This window comes from Rissa tridactyla, chromosome 6, assembly GCF_028500815.1.
Source record: "Rissa tridactyla isolate bRisTri1 chromosome 6, bRisTri1.patW.cur.20221130, whole genome shotgun sequence".
NCBI classification, from domain to species: Eukaryota; Metazoa; Chordata; class Aves; order Charadriiformes; family Laridae; genus Rissa; species Rissa tridactyla.
In genome coordinates, this window is record NC_071471.1 from 68089170 (window position 1) to 68110502 (window position 21333).

Sequence of the window (21333 nt, forward strand, 5' to 3'; positions counted from 1 at the left end):
AAAAAAAAAAATGAGATGCAGAAATATTTCCACTCATTTAGGAGTGGTTTTTTTTTCCTTATAATAAAAATGGAATCATAAAATTATTTATGGAAGAAAAACAGTAAGTTGCAATTTAGCACACAAGTCTTATTCACAGTGAAAAGCATTACTCACTATTCCTACTGTTTTGCAAGACTAGGTTGATAGTTAATTTAAGGCTTTAAAATTCATAGGATTACTCTCCATCAGGCTTTCTAAAGACAAAGATAATGAGATTAACATACCCTGAAAAATATACTTAGTGCTAGTACAGCAGGAGACTACTAATTCAGAAGACAACGGTTTTTAGGTACTCGATTATTTATGATCTCAACACGCACAAAACTATAAAAGTGATTAATTTCATTTGGTGACTGGGCTAAGAAAAAGGTCAAAGGAAGAATTATTTCTATTCAAACAAAAAAGGGTCTTTTCCTGCTGAAACCAAGCAATACTAAATTATTTTTTTCAGGGGCAATAAAAACTAGGTATTTCATTTCTGAGTGTTTTTTTTTATTCTTTAAAGGTATTTAGCTAACTAGAAAGATACATTCCTATTCAAGGATGACAATTAAGAATTTTTTTGGAATGCAAGAAACTGGAGAGAATTAAAACAAAACAAAAAAAACCCAAACACTTTGCTAGACATAGTGTTATCAGTGTATGTTTAGCCTGAAAATAAAAGCTTAAGTTTAGGAACAAGTATCAATTCTTAGTATTATGTCTAACCAGATAACAAAAATGTCCCCTTACCGTAATGCAGAGTAGACTCCCAAAGATAAGAAAGAATAGTCTGGATCATAGTACAGATAGACGGAGGACACGCAGTAGGGCAGGATATCAATTACACCGACAGCAATTATCTTCCCATCCAGCCAATACTGCTGGTGGAAAGAACCATAGCCACATTCTGGTCCATTGGGTGCATTCTCTGCCTAAGCAAAAACAAGAGAGGGATGTAATTGCCTGACAGGTAGACTTCCCATACAAAAACAATTTTAGAAAACATTTTAATACAAAAGCAAGTACTGTGAGAAATTACTCCTGCTATCCATGGACAGAAAAAGGAAAAAAGGAATTTGAGAAACAGGGAAAGCAATATTACTTCACTGTATCGTTTGTGACCTTTGCCGTACTCATGATTGGTAAACTCTATGTATCACGCATCCCAAACAGGAATCTGCAAACAGCCTCTGCCATCTAGCATTTATAGTACCGACACGATCAAACAACAATGTGATTCATCAAGTTATTAATGCATTATTACATGCAAACAAACTCTGCAGATACTGTTTAATTTGACCTACTTGCTCTTCCACACTTCCTTTCTGCCACAGCAAGGACCCTGCTGTTTCTCTCCCCCACGCCCCAAGTACTGCAAGCGCTTTGGCCACAGAAATTCAGTTTCTCAGAGTGGCCATTAAAGTTGCTTGAGAAGAGCATTTTATAAAAAGAACTGAACAGCTTACTCTTTAAGTGAGGTTTACTCTTTATAAGGTTTACTCCTTATGACCACCAAAACACCTTTTATCTAAGAACCTGAAACTCTGTGTTGCAACAAAATCTGTGGAACTTCTTTGTCAGCCCACATCAGAATATCTTCTGCAAAAACACTAAGGAACTCGCTATTCTTGTGCGCCGCGGTTTTGGATGTGCAGTGAAGTACGTCTCCGGATGGGGTAAAGCACCTAGAGCCAGCAACTGATGCTTCAAATTAAGAAGAAAATGATCTCCTAATTTAAACTGTATTACACAACCAACTTTGGCATGCCATTTTCTCCCATGTCAAGTTTACTTTAATCCTGAATTCCACTGTGCTCAACTTAATTATCCATCTAGTCATGTTTTTCACTGCATTGCCAGATCTTCAGAAAGCTGCTTCTCACTCAATAAATCTGACAATATTGCCTACTATTACCAACTGGTTTGCATTACAACAACAGAAGGTGGGTTTAATCAAGTATTTTGATACAGTAGCGCAGACTGAAGAGACGATGGGCAGTAGAAGTTATTCTAATTGGTACCACATGTGTCAAAAGAAATCAATCACGTGAACAAAAATCATTTCAACTGACTTACTTACCCAACCAATAAGTCCCAAAATAAAGGCCATATAATAAAATGCTTGCATTTTCATATGGCTATATAGCATAAAACTAGTTATGGAGCTACAGACACTGTAAAAGTGAAACGATCAAACATTCGAGAGCTCAATCTGCAGTATATGAGGATATTAGACTGGGATACTAGCATATTAAACTGGGTTTCTTCTCATTCAGGTAAAACCTACTTATTCAACAGTTATGGTTTCATACAATATCCTCAACTTTTCAGGAGATCCAAATGAAATCACATGGTCAGTAGTAAAACTTTTAACTGGGAGACAGTCGAATCAGAGATTTTTCTCTAAGGATTTCTGAGGCACAGGCTGAGTTCTCCTCTCAGCTCCCAAGGCGCAGAAAAAATTAAACATCTCCTTCAAGCCACGGGGAAACATGATTGATTGGTAATATAACAGAGACTTCCTCAAGTTTCAGTTAAAACAGATTTTCTTTCTTTGTCAAAAACTCATCATGTAGGATTTAATGAATGTTAAAAAAGATAGTCTAAGCCAACAGGGAAAAGATTTTCACTCAAAGCAAAGTCTTCTGAAGTTTAACAAATGCTGTGTCTGTCTGACCGCAAACCTCCAAATGGCATCACATGGGTTTGGTCACCAGATCTCTGCAAACTGAAGTATTAGCAGCAGTCAAGAACTTCTAGTAAAGTATAAACTACCCTTATTTCTCTAATATAATTACAGTGAAATGTCAGGAGCATAAAAGAGGCTATGTTCTGTAACAAACATAACAAGCAGAGCACTGATTTCAGGCAAAATGTTCAGGGATCTCCATTATATTAAGCAAATAACATTTTTAAAGAGAGTAACATTTTCCTCCTCCCTGAAATGAAAAGTTTTCATACAATGTAATCCTTTGTAACACTTGTCAGTATTACGTTTTCTCCAATATCTCAATGAACACTTGGCTCCTTTAACTTGATTTCTCATGCACCGTCCAGGCAATCTGACGTGAAACAGGTCTAGAATATGAAACATTTTCCTGAAGCAGGTTATACCATTTCACTCCACTGCCGTGTCCACCTGGGACCACGTTTGTCAAAGGTGAGGTAAAATACACCAGTGACATCAGGTGAGCAAGCCCCACCGGAGAAGGTTTACCTTATCTACTCGAAACAAGACACATTAGCCCTGGTATCAGTCCAGAGGGACCAACTTATTTAACATTAACAATGTATACTCAAACTTCAGTACAAAGAATTATTATAAAGTGATGATATTGAAACAATAAAATAAAAAAACCCTAAATCCAGGACAAAAATTAAAACAAATAATTTCCTATCCAATGTTTAGACTATATTGCATAGAAAAATACAATATATTCCATCGCATGTTAATTCGACCGGTCTTCATATTCTCCTAGCTAATGATTCCATGAACATACTTGATTACTCGTATTTTATAACGCATTATTAAAATTTAAATATTTAATAGCAACCGGTATTACATATTGCACCAATTAGTACACTTCAGTGCAATAACTGCTCAATGATGCACTCCATTTTCTTCTTTACTTCTTTTAAAAGATGTTTTACAACTTCTTTATTATTATTATTATTGTTGTTGTGGAAATTGCACTTGTTAACCCACATGCCAGACCAGTGTGCAACTGCAGAAGGCATCGCACACTCACCTACCAAAAATGGATCCCAACCATACCAACTGCATGATTATTTTTCTCTGGACGGTTTCATGAGATTTCCTATCTTGAACTTCTCCATTTTACCCTCTGTTGTGGATGGAGGGAGGAGGAAGATACGAAACCCAGGCTATCCCTTACACAAAGAAAAAAAAGAAAAAAAAAAAAAGCCAGGAAACCCTTGACTTCTACACTCCAGTGGAAATTATTTGCCGAAGAAGTGATGTGATTAATTCCAGCAGTTCCTTTCCCAAAGGCACACACACACACACAACCTACCATATGGTAGATTTCTATCTCTTGGTTAGCAACTTATTTCCTTTTCACTACTACGTCCTCCTTTCATTAGGGATTAGCGGAGATGCTGTGAAAGCAGCCTACAAATATAGGCTGTGTCAGCAGAGAGGTAGCACTGCATGTTTTCATTTTAAAAAAGCCAGCAATGCATCCTCGCAGCAAAAAAGGCCAACGGCATCCTGGGCTGCACCAGCAGGGCGAGGGAGGTGAGCTTTCCTCTCTGCTCAGCAGTGGTGAGCTGCACCGGCAGTGCTGGGTCCAGTGCTGGGCTCCCCAGTACAAGAAAAATAAGGACTTACTGTGGCAAGTCCGTAAGGGCCGTGAAAATGATTAAGGAGCTGAGCATCTGAGGTATAAGGAGAGCTTGAGAAAGCTGGGACTCTTCAGCCTCGAGAACAGACAATGCGCAGGGAGGTTTTATCAGTAGTAGAAGTACCTGACGGGAGGGAGTGAATACAAGGGAGACAGATTCTTCTCAGCAGTTACCACTGAAGGGACAAAAGGCAATGCGTGCAAATTAAAACACATGAAAATCAATCTGAACAGGAGTACCCCCATGTAGGCATCATGGTAATGTCTACACCACTGTGAGAAAAAAAAAAAAAAAAGGCAATTTGCCAAGATCTCTAAATGAAATGAGCTTTGATTTAGTCCTGAGCAGTGCATCCAACGTGACGACAACGTGACAGAAGGTGACCCTGGGAATTACAGACCCATCACCATATCATTCGTTATTACATCCCCTAAAAATTAACACATATCAATAAACAAAATAAAGCTGAGCAGAAGCTGATGTGCTTTTTGAAGACTAAAGATCTAGATTCACAAAGGCCTTTCAGTTCTTTAGGATTCAAAAGCACCTCGGACAAAAGCAACACGAGAACAAATGACCATTTACATAATGTAAAGCAGCTCACTTTCCATCGTGCTGGATCTGTGCTGTTCTCCACACTGGTATGTGAATCACTGAAGACTGAACAACGTTGCAACAAACTGCACTGATCATTTATAAGCATTCAGGATGGTTAACAAGAGCTGAGTGTAAACAACTACAGAAAGATCCCATAATACCGAGTGATTAAAAAGGCAGAGGAAATATCAAATGTTCATAAACGCATGGGGGAAAAAAAACATTGCTATATACTCATCTAAAACAATGGGTATAAATTAGCAATTGAGTCAAAAAGATGCTTTTGAGAGCAGTTTTGTAAAATCATTGATTTAATGCTCAGGATCAGTCAAAATGGAAAAAGACTGAAGAGGAGGATTTGAAAACAAACCAAACAAGCATAATCATCCGACTGCGTAATGCCACGGCACATCTGAGTGCTGAGGCTCGTTCCAACTGTTGTATCAAGAGGACATGGAACAGCTCGGGAAGGACAAACGCAGAGATGACTATTAGTGACACCGATGTCACCCCTGGCCCAGAACAACCCCTAACTGTCCGAGCACCAAAATCTTGGAATCCACCCCGAGCAGCGCAGGTTTTCTTTGCACCCTTCTACCTTAAACTCTCTCACTTTGGCACCAACACAGTACCAGACCACAAGGATTTTTGGCTAAGGCTCCTCCATGTGGTTCTCCTGTACTGAACCACGGTAACTATACCTCTCCAAACAAGGTAGTATTTGCACACATGAAATGGTAAAATGGCAAATGTTTAAATGTAGCTTCTAAGACAAAAGGACAGATAAAAAAAAAACCCCCAAACAGTTCTCTTTACATTATCCTGCTTATTGCTAGAAAATCGCCTAGTTTTCTGCTACTATGGACTTTACCATTTTTAAAACTATCCATTTTTTGTGCCAGAGCCCATATCAAAAACTGAAACTAAACAGACTAATACAATGAGGAAATAAAAAAGACAGGAAGAGTTTGGTGTTCATACTATTTGCAGCTAATAACAACATTAAAAATTCAAAAAATTACAAATTGAAATCATGTAAGGTTTAAATTTGATTTTAAATTATTTTTCTTCAAAAGAGTAAACAGACTACATACTACTAGATTTGCTTGTGGCAACTGTTTCAGAATAAAGAATTTCAAGAATCCCTTGGCCTCTGATATACAACCCCTTTTATTTAACTTCATCTAATTGAAGACATCTGTAGTGGTGCCACACAAAATTTAATTCAAGCTTCGAAATGTCAATAAAAAGTGTCTGTAAGAAACAATACTGGTATAAACCTGGCAGGGAAGTGTGCATCAACATCTACGTAGCTGTACAAAATTAAGAATATAATGGCAGTCTGCTGCCTGAGTTGATGAGGTGATAAAAGCCCTTTTCCTATAAAGTCTAATGAGCTCTATTACTCTTCAGCTTTCAGGAATGTAAAGGCCAGTGGACTCGACAGAGAAAACCAACAAACTCTCCACACATGGATTCATTCAAACTGCAACATATCAAATTACTAGCATAATTACTATAACCTGACAATTTCATTACAGTCACGCAGTACTTAACTCTTTAAGACTAACAAGACAGACAGTGCAAGAAATCCGCATCAGTTTGCTTACTTGAAATGAAGCAACATCATCTCTCCTAAACATTTAACTCAGATTTTAGTCAAACACCAGTTCTCAGTAAGTTACTGAGTAATAATTTTTTTTCTTTCATAGAAATAAATCAAGAACAGAAAAGACACAGCACTTTCTGCTCCTGTTTCATAATGCAGTGATAGGAAATTCAGTGGTAGCTTATTATCCAGCAAAGGAGTCCTCAGACTCCTTTGAAAACATGGTGTTATCTTCCTTACCAGTTGGTGATGATACAAATATTGTGACACCCATCTATACCACTTATACCATAATGGTGTGCTCTCTACAGAGTGCGAAGAGGAAAGAATACATTCATTTCAAAACTTGCATCTAGAATGAATCCATACCTCCAGAGGAGAATCGCAGAGGAATCGCGTGAACTGCATCGAGGTAGATTCATCAGAAATACGTGCCCAAGAGGACAGTCCAAATATGCAAAGCAGAAAAACAATAAAAATATTAGCAATACTTCAGGATACATTAACAGTAAGACAAAATTTCAAAACCATATATTTGAGAAACACCATCAGATCTTAAGAGTTAAAATCGAATTTCTATGAACCATCTCCCACTTTCTGTTTTGTTTAGAAGTACCAATGGATATAATAATTAACCATCCAAAGTACTTCCTCTTTACAAAAAGACGACTTTTAAGAAATGTCATGCGACAGAATTATCCCTTCATAATACAGGTCTTTCTGGTCTATTGCTGGTGTCTTTAATTATAAATTACACATTACCCTTCTCTGCGACTGCCTGCAACAGTGAGTCTTTTCCCACCCTTCCACTGGTACTTGCCCCATCACTAAAGCAAGGGGGTTAGGGCCTCAGAGCTCATAATATACACTCATCAAGTCTATTTCCATGCAAAATCATAAGCCAGCCTGTTTTAAGTCTAAAGAAGAGGAAGAAGAAAAAATAAATAAATAAATCAACTTCCTGAAAGTGCAAGCATTTTCAAAACAGAATTCTTTACTCAATACAAAATTCTGTGCTGCAGATGATCAATCAATAAAGCAAGATTTTAATGATCTGGTGATCTGGAGCTTGGTCAATATTTGAAGAGTAAGAAAACACAATAGTTATTTATTTACCATCATTTACTTATTTTGTACAAATACTTCCTTATCGGTGGATTCCACATTAAACATCCACATGTTACAAAGTTTGGTATGTATTTAACCCCAAAACACTCCTTTGTTAAAAAGCAAGGATGTGTTAAACAGTTTAATTCCCCCCCTCTTGTAATAGCTGGATGATTTCATAATGCAGCAGTTTGCAAACTGAAAAGTAATAGTCAATAGAACTTTTAATTAAAAGCTTGATAAAAAGAATATACATAGACACCTACAAAAACCTGACTGTTGTCAAGATTTTGCTGTCAAGAATTCTATGAATTTCTGAGATCAATTAAAGAAAATTATTCTATTTAAATGGGAATACAAAAAATGGTGTGATTACTTCTCAGTCATCCCACTTTTCCCGGGGATGGGAGGGGAAGGAACGGGAGGAGAGGAAAGGAGAAAACAATAAAAAGTGCCATTATCGGAAGTTGCTGGCTTAGGACAGAGTTCCATATACAACCTAAGTAATTAAAACTTTCTCTTTACTTCAGAAGGCGCTATAAAGCAGATTTTAGAAATAAAAACACAGTCTCTGGTAGATATGTGTGTATATACATCGATCTGCAAACAATAACTGGCCCATTCTCAGTGCAGCTCAAAGTGAACACAGCCTTAGCCTCTCTAAGAAAGTGCAACGCTTGATGCTAAAAGAATCAAGACTTTGCAGAAATCGTATTTCAGACGTTTCCCCCTCAAACACAGAGCAGTCGCTGATATATGGATGAATGGTAAACCTTTGGACACAGACTTTGGAAGAGCAGTGAACTTCTGTAAGATGCTGGTGAAGACAGGGGATAGTGCACTTCCTATAATTAACAATTTCAGATCTAGTCACCTCCTCTCTAAATTACTCAGAGTTTAGAAAAACAAATGATATCTTAATTAAATTCTATTTTTTTTTTTAATTTGGTGGATAGGGAGAAAGAACAAGAGGAAAAAAACCAACCAGATAATACTTAAAGAGAAAAAAAAAAAGAATTAATACAAAATTTGAATTATTGAGTTATGTTCCTATAAAAAAAAGGACAGAGGTACAAATTCCTACACTGCGAGTGCATCACTCCTTACAGCCAGTGACGTTAAAATGTGCAGGCTTCAGAAAAAATAAACCATGTGTTATTCATTTTCATGTCAGAAGACCCCCAATAGTTCTTAATCTGTAACCTTAACTTTACAGTGCAAGTTAAATCCTATGGGTGAGAAAACTGAGCCAACGACACTTTTCAAATAGTTTTATCCATTTCTCCAGGCCCTGCTGTACAAACCCTTGGCTTTGGGGGTCGGGAAGGACTTTTTAAGGGCACTTAAGTATAACTCGTGCTTGCTAGGGAGTATACGCTTTTGCAACGATCTACACTGCTGGCTAGAAAAAACATTCTTAACTGCACTTGAATCTGTATCACAATCTTATGGGGGAAAAAAAATTGCAAGTCTTGTTACATATTATTTCACCTGCTGATACTTGCTAAAGTTCCCAGGTTAGACAGTTTTCTTAATCGACTACTAGAAAACTTCAGAAGACTCTGAAATCTTCTCTAGAAGTCAACTAAGAAACGATTACCCCAAAACCCAACAATTTTCTGTTGTGAGCTTGCTGTTTGGTCATTGTTTTTGTTTTTTTAAGGAAGAATTTAACTGACACATAGAGCTGGAGAATTTCATAAATATTTTAGATCCACTGACCTCTGCTGTTATCTTCTCAACCCTTACTCCCCCTCCCACCCCCAGATTCGCACCACTTTCATCATAACCCAGGAATATATCTAGTCTACATTTATTTAAACTGAAGTAAACATAAGATTCAGTTTCTAAATTAACAAAGTTATTTTAACACTGCAAGACTATTATTAACACAATTCAAAAATGATTCAACAAACCCTGAAAGAAACAGTGTTGTATGTAAAATAAATCAATCTATCTGTCACACAAGCACAATTAAAATTCCTTTCATAAAGTCATGCTTTTCTAATTTTAATTTCAAACTGAATTACATAAACTTTAGCCTTTTAAAAACTATATAATTTATATATATATGAAATCCACAACATTCTTACTCGGGGGAAACTAATTACAATTGCCAAAAAGAAACAACAGAACAATGGGAAATAAGTTCAAACATAATTAATAAAACCAAGAGAGAACACATCATTGAGAATTAAATCAAAGGGGGGGGAAAAGGGCAGAAAAATAAAGTTTGGTTCAACTCAAAGCTACTTGCTCAAGTGAAAGCACATGCACAGCTTTAAAAAGCTGTAATAAAACTAGAGTGTTAACACCTGCTTCCTTTTACAGGTGGGGGAAGACATTCAGATGCTTTGGATGCTAAACTGGAACGGATTTCACCCAGTAGCTCAGCAACTTTATGAAAGCTACTGTGCTCCTGATGTCACACAATGACATCAAAGCCTTCTCAGGAAAACCCAGCTTTGAGCCATCATCATCAGTAATTATAAAATTACCTGAGATCTTCAGCGTGAAGGCATCACAAAAAGGTGTTCATTCATGATTTTCCCTTTGACCGTATTAGAGTTTGCTCATATTTGCAATTCACTGTGAAGGAAAATTTAATATTTGCCCTTTTCCTTTGAGTAAGGAGAGGTGAGGAATAGAATGGATATGGGATTTGGGCTTTTTTTTTTTTTTTTTTTTTTTAAAATCCAATCTCTGAATGGGACTAAAATAAACCAAGGGTGTTAGCTGTTTTTTGGTGTTGTTTTTCATAAAGGTGCCAGGTTCATACTAAAAGTTTAAACACACATCTCAAAGGTAGTTTTCAGTACAATAATTGGATTAATGAAATAGAAATAATCGCTGATGGGACAGAACGTACATGTCAAAATTACAATTTCCATTCCCTTACGGAGTGACAAAAGTCACTGTGGCTTTTTTCTGCTTGGAAGAACCGTACTCTCAAAATAATGGAATTTGTCCACCTTAAAGTTTTTTTACTTTTATATGGATTTATATAGAAAACTCAGCATCAAAATCGGGAAGAACAATGTAAACTGTGATGCGAAAAGAATGTGAACTGAAAAGGTATAACTATGGAGAAGTTGCTTAATTGTCTGGATGCCTAAATTATTAGCCTCTTCTAGGCATTCCAAGAATAAAAATGCAGGAATCCAGGGCACTAGCCATGAGGGCCATGTACGTAAGCAGAAGGAATCAGGCTGATACAGAAATACTCGTTCTAAGTCTTTACGTTGACAGTATCAGAGATCTGAACCGCAAACTGCGGGGAGACGTTCTGCTGTAGCAGCCGCCTGCCACGAAGAACCATCACCAGATTAGCGCTGCCATCAACCAAAATGATAAAAGAACCAATTCAAGAGCATTATAAAAATGTATGGCTGCCGAAGCAAGCTACAGAAGGTTAAAAATAACCATGAAGGCTATTGATTTTTTTTAAGCATTCTCTCTCTAGGAGATAAAAAAAGAAAGAGGAAACTGGGTTAGAGAGACCTAAAAGTTTGCAGCTGGCTGCTGATACCAGCTTTCAAACTGATCGGAACGTGCTTCTTGGCATTTCCCAAAACTCACTCAGTTTTCTGTATTACTTCAAGTAGATTTCTGGGAGGGAATTAAAAAAAAAAAAAAAAAACGGGAAAGAAAAGAAAACAAACAACACTATACCTATTTCAGTAATTTTTTGCTCCTTTTGAAACAGCCTATCTTTTGTGTGTTGTGAAACTCTTTTCTTCCAAGACAAATATTTATTTAAGCACAAAGCAGAGAGTGTCCAGCTAGCTTTGCCCAGGGAATGGAGACACATACTATTTTTCTACAAGTTTGTCATTATAAAACACTCATGAAAAGTTAAATAAAACGTTTGCTTCAGAAGGTCTAAACAGCAATAAACTGTTCGCTCTTGCTCTTTCTGGAAACTACTGTAGAATTTTTATGATCTTTTATGGCAATGTTTTCTAACTTGTGTAGCTGCCACATAGCTTGTTTCAGTTACACTTCAGCTGGGTTTCTTAAAGACAAAGACTACTGTAAAGAGACTTAAAGCCTAAAAATCACATTAGTGGACCAGGTGTATCGTATCGGTGTTTAAAATCCACACAGAGCAATCACTAAGTTCACTAGAGAAGAGGCAGGAAGAAAAAAATGCTTCATTTCAAATTTTTACATGACAGTATGTTATACATAAACCTCGGTTTAGAATGATAGGCATTAATTTGGGGTTTTTTTAGCATAAGATCTGAATACAGCTAAAGAACTAAACTAGCTGAGAGCTTTTAGAGAGATACGTGTGTGTGTCTATAAAATACACTGACAGCTTCTATAATTGACTTCAAGAAGCATTTTAAAAAAAAGACAACATTGGGTCAGAAATGCAATGCCTCTGGTGAGATGATAACTTCATTAAGAACTCCTAGAGATAGCCCCTATTCTATCCAAATTAGCCATTGATTACCTCACTGAGATCAAAACATTTCCTTCTTGGGACGAAAGGGCCAAGCAGAAATATTTTCACTGTATTCATTTCATTTAAAATCTTTGCCTCCAGAGCTACACAGTTCCACATCTGTATTTATCATTCCAATACCAAGCAATACAGTTTGACACTTCATATAAAACACAGAAGACACGCAAGTGCCAAAATGTTCTGAAACATTTACATATATATTTCCACATTGTTAATCACCCTGAAGCTGGAATAGAGTTGGATCATAGCATCTTCCAGGTGATTTGTATTCTGCAATTTCTCCCTGCATTTCTTACACAGGAACACAAGTATTTTTGCTGTTGAGCAGGAGTTAAAACTTTTGAAAATATGGATAGCTCTTAGTAAAGCAAAAGACAAGCCAGATTTATTACTAAGCTTCCTTAAATCCAATGCTCTCATCTGAAGTGCCAGCCTATGCCCTCAGACCTAGTTACTGCTTCTATCTTAGAATCATAGAATCGTTAGGGTTGGAAGGGACCTTTAAGATCATCTAGTTCCAACCCCCCTGCCATGGGCAGGGACATCTCCCACTAGATCAGGTTGCTCAGAGCCCCATCCAGCCTGGCCTTAAAAACTTCCAGGGATGGGGCTTCCACCACCTCTCTGGGCAACCTGTTCCAGTGTCTCACCACCCTCATGGTGAAGAACTTCTTCCTAACGTCCAGTCTGAATCGACCCATCTCTAGTTTTAATCCATTCCCTCTAGTCCTACCATTACCCGACATCCTAAAAAGTCCCTCACCAGCTTTCTTGTAGGCCCCCTTAAGATACTGGTAGGCCACTATAAGGTCTCCTCGGAGCCTTCTTTTCTCCAGACTGAACAACCCCAACTCTCTCAGTCTGTCCTCACAGGAGAGGTGCTCCAGCCCTCTGATCATCCTCGTGGCCCTTCTCTGGACACGTTCCAGCACATCCATATCTTTCTTGTAGTAGGGGCTCCAGAATTGGACGCCGTACTCCAGGGGGGGTCTCACGAGAGTGGAGTAGAGGGGGAGAATCACCTCCCTCGACCTGCTGGCCACGCTTCTCCCCATGCAGCCCAGGATACGATTGGCTTTCTGGGCTGCTAGTGCCCACTGCCGGCTCATGTGGAGCCTCTCGTCTACCAGCACCCCCAAGTCCTTTTCTTCAGGGCTGCTCTCAAGCCAGTCACTGCCCAGCCTATATGGGTGCTTGGGATTGCCCCGACCCAGATGGAGGACCTTGCACTTGGTCTTGTTGAACTTCATGAGGTTGGCATGGGCCCACCTCTCTAGCCTGTCAAGGTCCCCCTGGATGGCATCCCTTCCCTCCAGCATGTCTTGTTTCCTTCTATCATGTTTTCAGATTTTTGTACTGTAATTCTACAAAGCTAAAGCATGAAGTACTACCTGGTCACTCTCATATTCTTCTCTGTTTCTTGACATAAAACCAGAACAACAGACAGCAATACATTTTTGGAGAAACCCACCTCCACTAGCACTGTCTAGCACCAGGACTTGATGCAATGATTTGTCCAAGTATTTCTGCCTCTTGGCATTATACAAGACACATAAAAATTCACCCTTCTGTCTTATTCTCTGATCATTAGTCTACACATTAATCTACACATTTTCCCCCAGAAATATAACCAAATGCTATTAAAAGTCACTCAGTTCCAAAAAAAAAAATAAAAAGAATACAGGCTCCAAAACCATATTTGTCCATTTCTCTGCACGTGAATTATTGTGGCAAAGCTATGTTATTATTGATTATATTTCTTATGACTAATGAGGAGAAAAAAGGCGGGCAAACTGCCATTCATACAATTTGTTTGCATAATTATGATACTCTCGATCTGCTGAGCAGCCCTATAATTTGTGTTCCAACTGATCTTTCACTGATAATACAGGGAAACAACACTTGTTCAATGAAAGGATGCTCAGCCTACTATCTCCTCTCTGTTCATTACAGAATTCTCCTTTTTTCAGTTTTTCCAGGCTTTTGTGATTTCAGTTTTTTTCATTATAGCTTCACTCATTTCACAAAATAAATATAACCACCATCCAAGCAGAAAAAAATACAAACAAGTAACTTGTAGACATGTAAAAAAATCCTTGCAATTGATTACGTTAGTAGTTTTTTCCTATGTTATAGGCACAGATCCATATACTAAACAGGATTATAGTCTTCCACTACTTTAGCAAAATTAAATAAATAAAATATCGGGAACAGCACAGGGGAACTACTGTCTTGGACCTGAAATAAAGGTCCATATACAATACTGCCATAAAGGGCCAGAAGAAATGCATAGAATGTGAAGAACGGATTCTTCTCTTGCACACTTTCACAGCTTCCAAAAATGAGCAGTTCAGGGACTTGGCTAATTCAAGAGTAGCCTTGGATAAGCTTCTCCAATAGGCAGTGACACACCTGTTTTCCATGATTGTATCTTACCTCATTCAGAAGCTATTTATACTTTCTCACTTGATAATCTGTTGAGGTTCCCCCTAATCCTTCTGATTTTTTCCAACAACTCTTAAAGAGATATTACTAACGAAGTGGATGACTATGCATTTACGTAGCAGCATAATAAGGTTTTATGTTCCCACAGAGAAAAACTGAAAAATCAGCTCTTTCACAGCACTATTTAAGAGCAAGCATTATGAAGCAACCTTTAGTTAGAAAAATTGTTTGCTATGTTTTTCCTCAGGACACCAATTAAATTCAATAAAAACATGCTGACCTAAATACTCTTAGGTGCCAACAGTTTTGTGTAACATCAGTACTTGACTGCACTCCGAAGCACAGAGACAACCAGGTCAGTTTTGAAGCTGAATCCTAGAGCAACTGACCAAAGGGTTTTGAGGGGGTTGAGAAGATTTCCAAGGGAAGTTCAATTTGTATCAGACAAACTAAGAGAAAAAGGGATAATCGACAGTTAAAAAAGCCTAGGCAGAAAATACTTGTAGTTTTTATATCAAGATAAAAACAGATTTGAAAAATTTTCACTTGCATGCTAAACTGGTTTTAATTCCAGGAGCAACGAGATACTCAAAACTGTTCCTAGAATATTTACTTATTTGGCAGATAGATAGCAAATATACTTCTACCTTAACAACCCTCTGCTCACCAATGAGAGCAGCACTGAAGATTGTGATGATGCTTCCACAGAAAAGGCAAGTTTCATCACTGCCTTTGGGTGATGGGTAACACGAACTCTGGGACTTGGAAAAAGTTTATTCCACTATGAAATTTCTACCTTGCTTTTTATTAGAACAAAGAGAAGCCACCGCCTCAATCAGGAATCAGTACTGCATCACCAAAACGCGCTGCAGGACTCTCCCCAGAAAAATCTCAAACTAAATTCTTTTTACCAAACACGCACTATTATTAGTGCTACCATAGCCTCCATCAGAGATGCAGAAGAAGGAGAGCTGAAAGTAAGGAGCAAAAGGCAAAATTCAAAAAGACCCACTGTCTTGAAGGACACTAAAACACCATTTATCACTGGTTTCAAAGTGGCACTAACCAGAGAGTGCCCTGAAATTCAAAGTAATCTTTGGTGTCAAGTATTCCATGGATTCCCTGTCCTAGAAATTATCCATTCTCCCTTCTCACATAAAATCTTGACAAAAAGATGCTTAGACAATGCATACATGCAAATACAGGGCCTTCTTTCACTCATTGAGCAATAATTGACTTCATGGTTCACATACCTATTGTTAATATTGTGAACTGGTTTGTAACTTTCCATATTAGTGTTACTTTCAAATAACCACCAAAATTCTAAATCGATTCCTAAAATTGCTTTTTAATGTAATAAGGTTAATATTAAACTAGTCTAGGAGCTAATATAGGCAGATAGTATATTGTAATGCCAACAATCTAAGAATATATTCCAAAAAGAAGTTGTTAATATGTCCTATAACAATTTCTGTTGGACTCTGAATTTAAATATATGCAGGTTTCTGAATAGGAAGTGTTCAGCCAAATATAAAATTAAATACTTTTTCTAAACTAGAAGCTTTCCAAAGAAAAAAGTGTGCAGGACTCTCCCTGAAAAGGAGGTTCATCCACCATACACAGATTAGCTTGCACAGATTAAAAGCTAAATTTAATTTTTAGATGCAAAAAAATTCCTGGATGTTTGCCAGTTTAAAGCCCAAAGCAGACTTGTTACCACCCTGATAAAAAGGCCTGCGTGTAGGACAGAATTTCATTCTACCTTTACTTAAAAAACTGCTTGGCTCCGTAATGTCTGTATGATATATTAAAAAGTCTGAAAATGAGGAAGAAGAAAGAATCTGAGGTCTTTCAAATAGCGTTTTCCACCTTTCCTCTCAATAACTTGGATCAGTTTTACTCTACTTGGTATCTTCCGTTCTTAAAAGTGACTCAAATAATTCTCCTCACACACATATTCTGTATTAAAAAAAAAAAAAAAGGCTTCTAAACTACATTAAAGTCCATTTTGTGTAAAGTATTCTTCAGCGTATGTCCTGCAGGGATCAAATACAAAACGCTTTTGATGGAAGTGACAGAGCTTTAGTGCCTAACAACTATGAATAGAAAGACCTTCTTAGCCAGATAGTCACATGAGCACACAACACAATTCACTTGTGTTAAAGACGGACCTAAATTAAAACCCATCAGCATCAGACTGAGTTTTTACATGTACTAGAAGCTTCAGAGAAGGTCTTACGTCTCTCCTGGAATATTTCACTAAGCCTGCACAAACGTAATGCCAGAGAGAGAAGATAAAGGCAAAGTAGGGAAACACCTATTGAAAGTAACAAGAAAAAAAGAGGAGGATAAAAAACCATTAAACTATTAGCAGTAAACAGAAATCCATCTCGTTCCTATTTAACAGCAATTCCCATGATAGACCTTAAGGTAGTGGAAACCTGAGCTCTCCTTAACGCATCTTTATAAACTTTTTCCCCCTAGACTAAGAAAGTTACACGGGTGACTAAGACCATCAAACCCAAGTCTAGATGTGGTGCCGAGGGACATAGTTTAGTGGTAACTTGGCAGTGTTGGGTTAACGGTTGCACTTGATGATCTTAAAGGTCCCTTCCAACCAAAACGATTCTATGATCCTACACCAAGCCATGCTCTCCGACCCAGGGAGATCAGATGAAGTGAGAGCTAACTGCTATTCAGAACTGAACTGCAAGCAGCCATCCCAATTTTGCCCTTGATTCTTCATGATGTAATGATTGTATTAAAAAAAAAAAAAAATCACAATCCTAAGCAAAGAATAAGTAGGTATATGATGTTCTTACCACCCTCTCTTTGCAGCAACAAGATTTCCAGAGCAAAAGCAAGGTGGCGTATATGCTATGTCCAAGAATTAGTGTTGAAATATACACATCACAGCAAACAAATCCAAGTCCCTCGTCAGACCAGGTAACACCTGGCACAAATCTAGTAAATAGCTCAATCTTTCTTGGCATGTGTCCAATTTTTACCTTATTATAATTAACCCAATTTATGTCAGTAATTATAAAAAGGGCAGAGACTACTACTTATTGTTATGAGTCCTCTTATTTTTTAAACCAAAGTGCAATAAGTTTTATGGCTTTCCCCAGTAGCGTTAGAGAGAGCTCACAAAAAAGCTCTCCTTACGCTCTTATGAACCAAAGCCAAAAATGATTATGTGGTTTTATTATTCTACCTGGAAAGCAGCCACAGCTTGCTAGGTATCACTTCTGCAAGTCCTGCTCTCAAGAACAGGGAAGTCTGACCAGACAGCTGATCGATACTGGTGTCTTACATCTGCAATCGGTAGAAATGACAGATCTGACATAGCAGCTTTATTAATTCTGCTAATGAGCACGTTGTGCCACCTGCCAGAGAAACAGAGAACTGCTGCTTGTTTAGAACCCTACCAGTACTTTTTTTTATTATTATTATTATTTACTTACTAGTTCAGGATTAGCATCCTGTGAACACCTTTTCTATTTTAAAAGCAGGCTTTATTCACATGCAATGTACTCTCACTGAATCTCACACAATCAGATACTGAGAATATTTTTTTCACTACTTCTACTGCAAAGGTGAGGTCTACTTGAGAGGTATTCTTAGCAATGAAATGTGAATAAAACTGAGATTTTTAAAACCTTCACCTCTTAAATTAAGTGAGACAACAAAAAATTAAGGAGAAATGTGGAAAAGGTACCAAACAACTTTAAAGCATAAGATGTTTTTGTGATAAAAAAAGAAGGCGTTTCCATACCATTATCCCATTTCCAGTGGAAATCTCATTCCAGGTCTCTTTAAAAATCATGTACAAACAACAGCCCTACTTAACTCATCACTAACATTAGTTTTTTTAGTTATGATGATGCATACTTTCTCTCTCTTCAGCTGTTTCCCGAGCTGAAGCCTGCAACAGAAGCTTACTAAAACGCACAATGCTTTCCCTCCCAAATGGAAACTCCAATATTTTAATATTTACAGTCATTCTAAGAGACAGCATTTCCCATCATTTAGCTGTGCGTTAAAAATATGTTTTCATAAAGGTGCATGCAGTGAACTGTACCTCATTTTCGCCACAGTCAGAAGGTGTATCCTTGTGGATGGCCATCTGATATTTGGCAAATAATGTGGCTGACTGGTTGAAGGATGATTTGAACTGGGGGTCCTCAAAGGAGACAGGTACTAACCTCACCTTCAGAGCAAGGAAAATACAAGCATACTATTTTGAGTGCATATCATCAGATAATATGCTTCTGAAGGTAAGGCTAGTGAAAGATCTCCCCCTAACCACTTCAAAGCCTCTGAAGTCAGTTTTCTACTTCATACACAGTAACAAGAAAATCTCCTACAGGGGAAAGTCTGACAACTAACACTAAGCTTAAACTGACTGTTGATACTTTCATAAAAGAATAAAAATTGTATAACACTAGAACACTTCAAAGCACCAGTTTAGTCAACATATTTTTTGACCAAGTTATCTAACAAATCAATCACAAATTTTATTTTTATTGCACAGTCTCAAGGGCTTTTAAAATGTATTATTTTTAATGGCACATCACTCACTGCCCTGGTTTAGCAATTATATATTCTTGCTACTTATACTTTTTCTCCAAACTCCTGCATTTTTTTCTTTATAGTTTTAGAGAGGTAATATGACAGTTAACTATTACACACCACCTGGTCACTACAAGAAGCAGTAACAATGCGTAATTCAGATGGAGTGCACAGATTACTTCTTGAAGGGCTTAAATTGAAAGTGAAGAGGTTTATAAAACTTCTGTGAACCTTAAACCAACCATCTGTATGTGCGATAAATTCTTCACTCACATGTTGGCCCTGATCATGCTTGTTCCTCCTTACGGCAGCATTCAAACCAAAGCCAATGAGACTAGTTATCAAACTAAGCGTTCGCTGGTTTTAGTTCTTATGACATTCGTATTTATAAGGCCCACAACATCTATCTCCAAAAGCCTCATCCTCTCCATCTCTTACCCAATAGCATCCCCACGTAACTTCCTTAACTTTTCTGTCTGCAATTAAGACCAAGTATTTGTGATTCAAAAAGAATCACAGAGAGATATCAAAAGAGTTTGCACTTTCAGGATGTTGATTTTATTTTATCTAGTATTTCACATGCTCCTGAAAATATAATGGATATAAAATCCACGTTTGTTTCTCCTAGAAACAAGGCACACGAAATGGAGGAGAAATTGAGTTTTGCGCAAAATTCATTTGGCCTTCTGACCTGATTTATAGTTGGTTTATCAGGTGGGTCCTTGTGAATAACCATCTGGTAACGTTTATAGACCTGGTAAGACTCCTGAAATGTGGCTTTGAACTGTGAACTTGGTGGAGATGATCTCACCACCCTCACCTTCAGAAGAAGTTAAACACATTCATTATTACAATATCATGCAATAACTATAGATTTATACATATACAAACATCACAACAGAGAGAAATTTTTACTTCCTGCACAAGAGCCCCAACAATTCAATTAATACTAGACAAAAACCTTCCAATTCTTCAGCTCAGTTTAGGCAATTGAAGGCTTTTATATTTACATTGAATAACATACAAGGTTTTCAAACTTCAAGACAACTAAAATGCTTATAGAACAACTACAAAAGTAGTTTTCAGGAAATAATACCAACAGTATGCAGATCGACATTTTAAAAGGGGTTTTCTCTACTTTTTAAAATCTTCTCTTGTGGTTTCACACTATGCTGAAAAATACTCAAAGAACCCATGCCTTTGGAAGACTTGTATCAGTATACTTTAGATAAAGACTATGTTTTATTGGGATAATCCCAAAGGGATTTCTTGATAGTTTTCTAATTGAAAGAGGAAGACAAAACGATATTTCCATATTCAATTATGAGTTAATTGTAATAGGAAGTTATCAGTTTTCCCCACCATCGCCCTTACACACACAAAAATAAAATATTTTAAAACATATATATATATATAAAAATTAAAAATTGTTCTTAGTAAAAGTGATTGTTCCCTAACAAAAAAAGAATGCTATCACATGAGCAACATTGCATTTCTTTCCAAGCATATTTAAGGACATGTTCATTTCAAAAAACCACACATAATTTTCAGTACGGTTCTGTTTTCACCAACATCACTGGTTCTGATCTACTGAAAAAAAAAATTAAAAAAAAAAAATCACACTTGAGAGCCATAGTAAGGAGCAAAGGTAATCTGGGAAAACACTGCCGGAACCATCCTCCTTTTAATTCTCCCTTCACCTTCTAAGTGAAGATGTTCAGACAAAGCCATCACACTTCTGTAATACAACTCATCAGAAAATCTGGAGGAGTCAGTGAGATGGATCAATTTCATGGTTTCTTGTCAGTTATTCAGTGAATCCTTTCATTTTGAATACCATCACTGATAATCAGTAACTACAGGAGAATACATACATTCAGATAGTTTTCCAGCTTCCAGAAAAAATAAAAAGACAAAAATTTGGGTTTGTGATTAACAAATGTTAGAAAGTCCAAAAGTCTTCCAGATGACTGTCTCTATATTACTAATAGATTTAATGGCAACCAGTATATTAAGGAAAATTTTCTACTGTCACTTTTACAGCTTCCAAAGACATCAACACATATCAATGATGTTTATAAAGAGCAGCTATCTTCTTATCTGTTTAATTTTATGAACAGTTACTACTTTCTTGTCAAGATTC

At 37.2% G+C, this 21333-nt stretch overlaps 1 protein-coding gene across 11 annotated transcripts in view; it reads right to left on the minus strand.

Moving 5' to 3' along the window:
• ATE1 (arginyltransferase 1) overlaps positions 1-21333 on the minus strand; it is an 84919-nt gene that overhangs the window by 52992 nt on the left and 10594 nt on the right. For 7 of the 11 annotated variants that reach the window (XR_008467111.1, XM_054206596.1, XM_054206600.1 and 4 more), the window contains exons 7-9: positions 19882-20010; positions 6965-6997; positions 775-956 (exon numbers count right to left, since the gene is read on the minus strand). Coding sequence is in view for 10 of the 11 variants with exons in the window: in XM_054206596.1 (XP_054062571.1) it covers positions 775-956; positions 6965-6997; positions 19882-20010 (344 nt within the window). In the remaining variant the exon portion in view is untranslated. Of the gene's footprint in view, positions 1-774; positions 957-6964; positions 6998-18699; positions 18829-19881; positions 20011-21333 lie in introns of all 11 variants that reach the window. The other 4 variants (XM_054206595.1, XM_054206601.1, XM_054206598.1 and 1 more) reach the window with 2 other exon arrangements.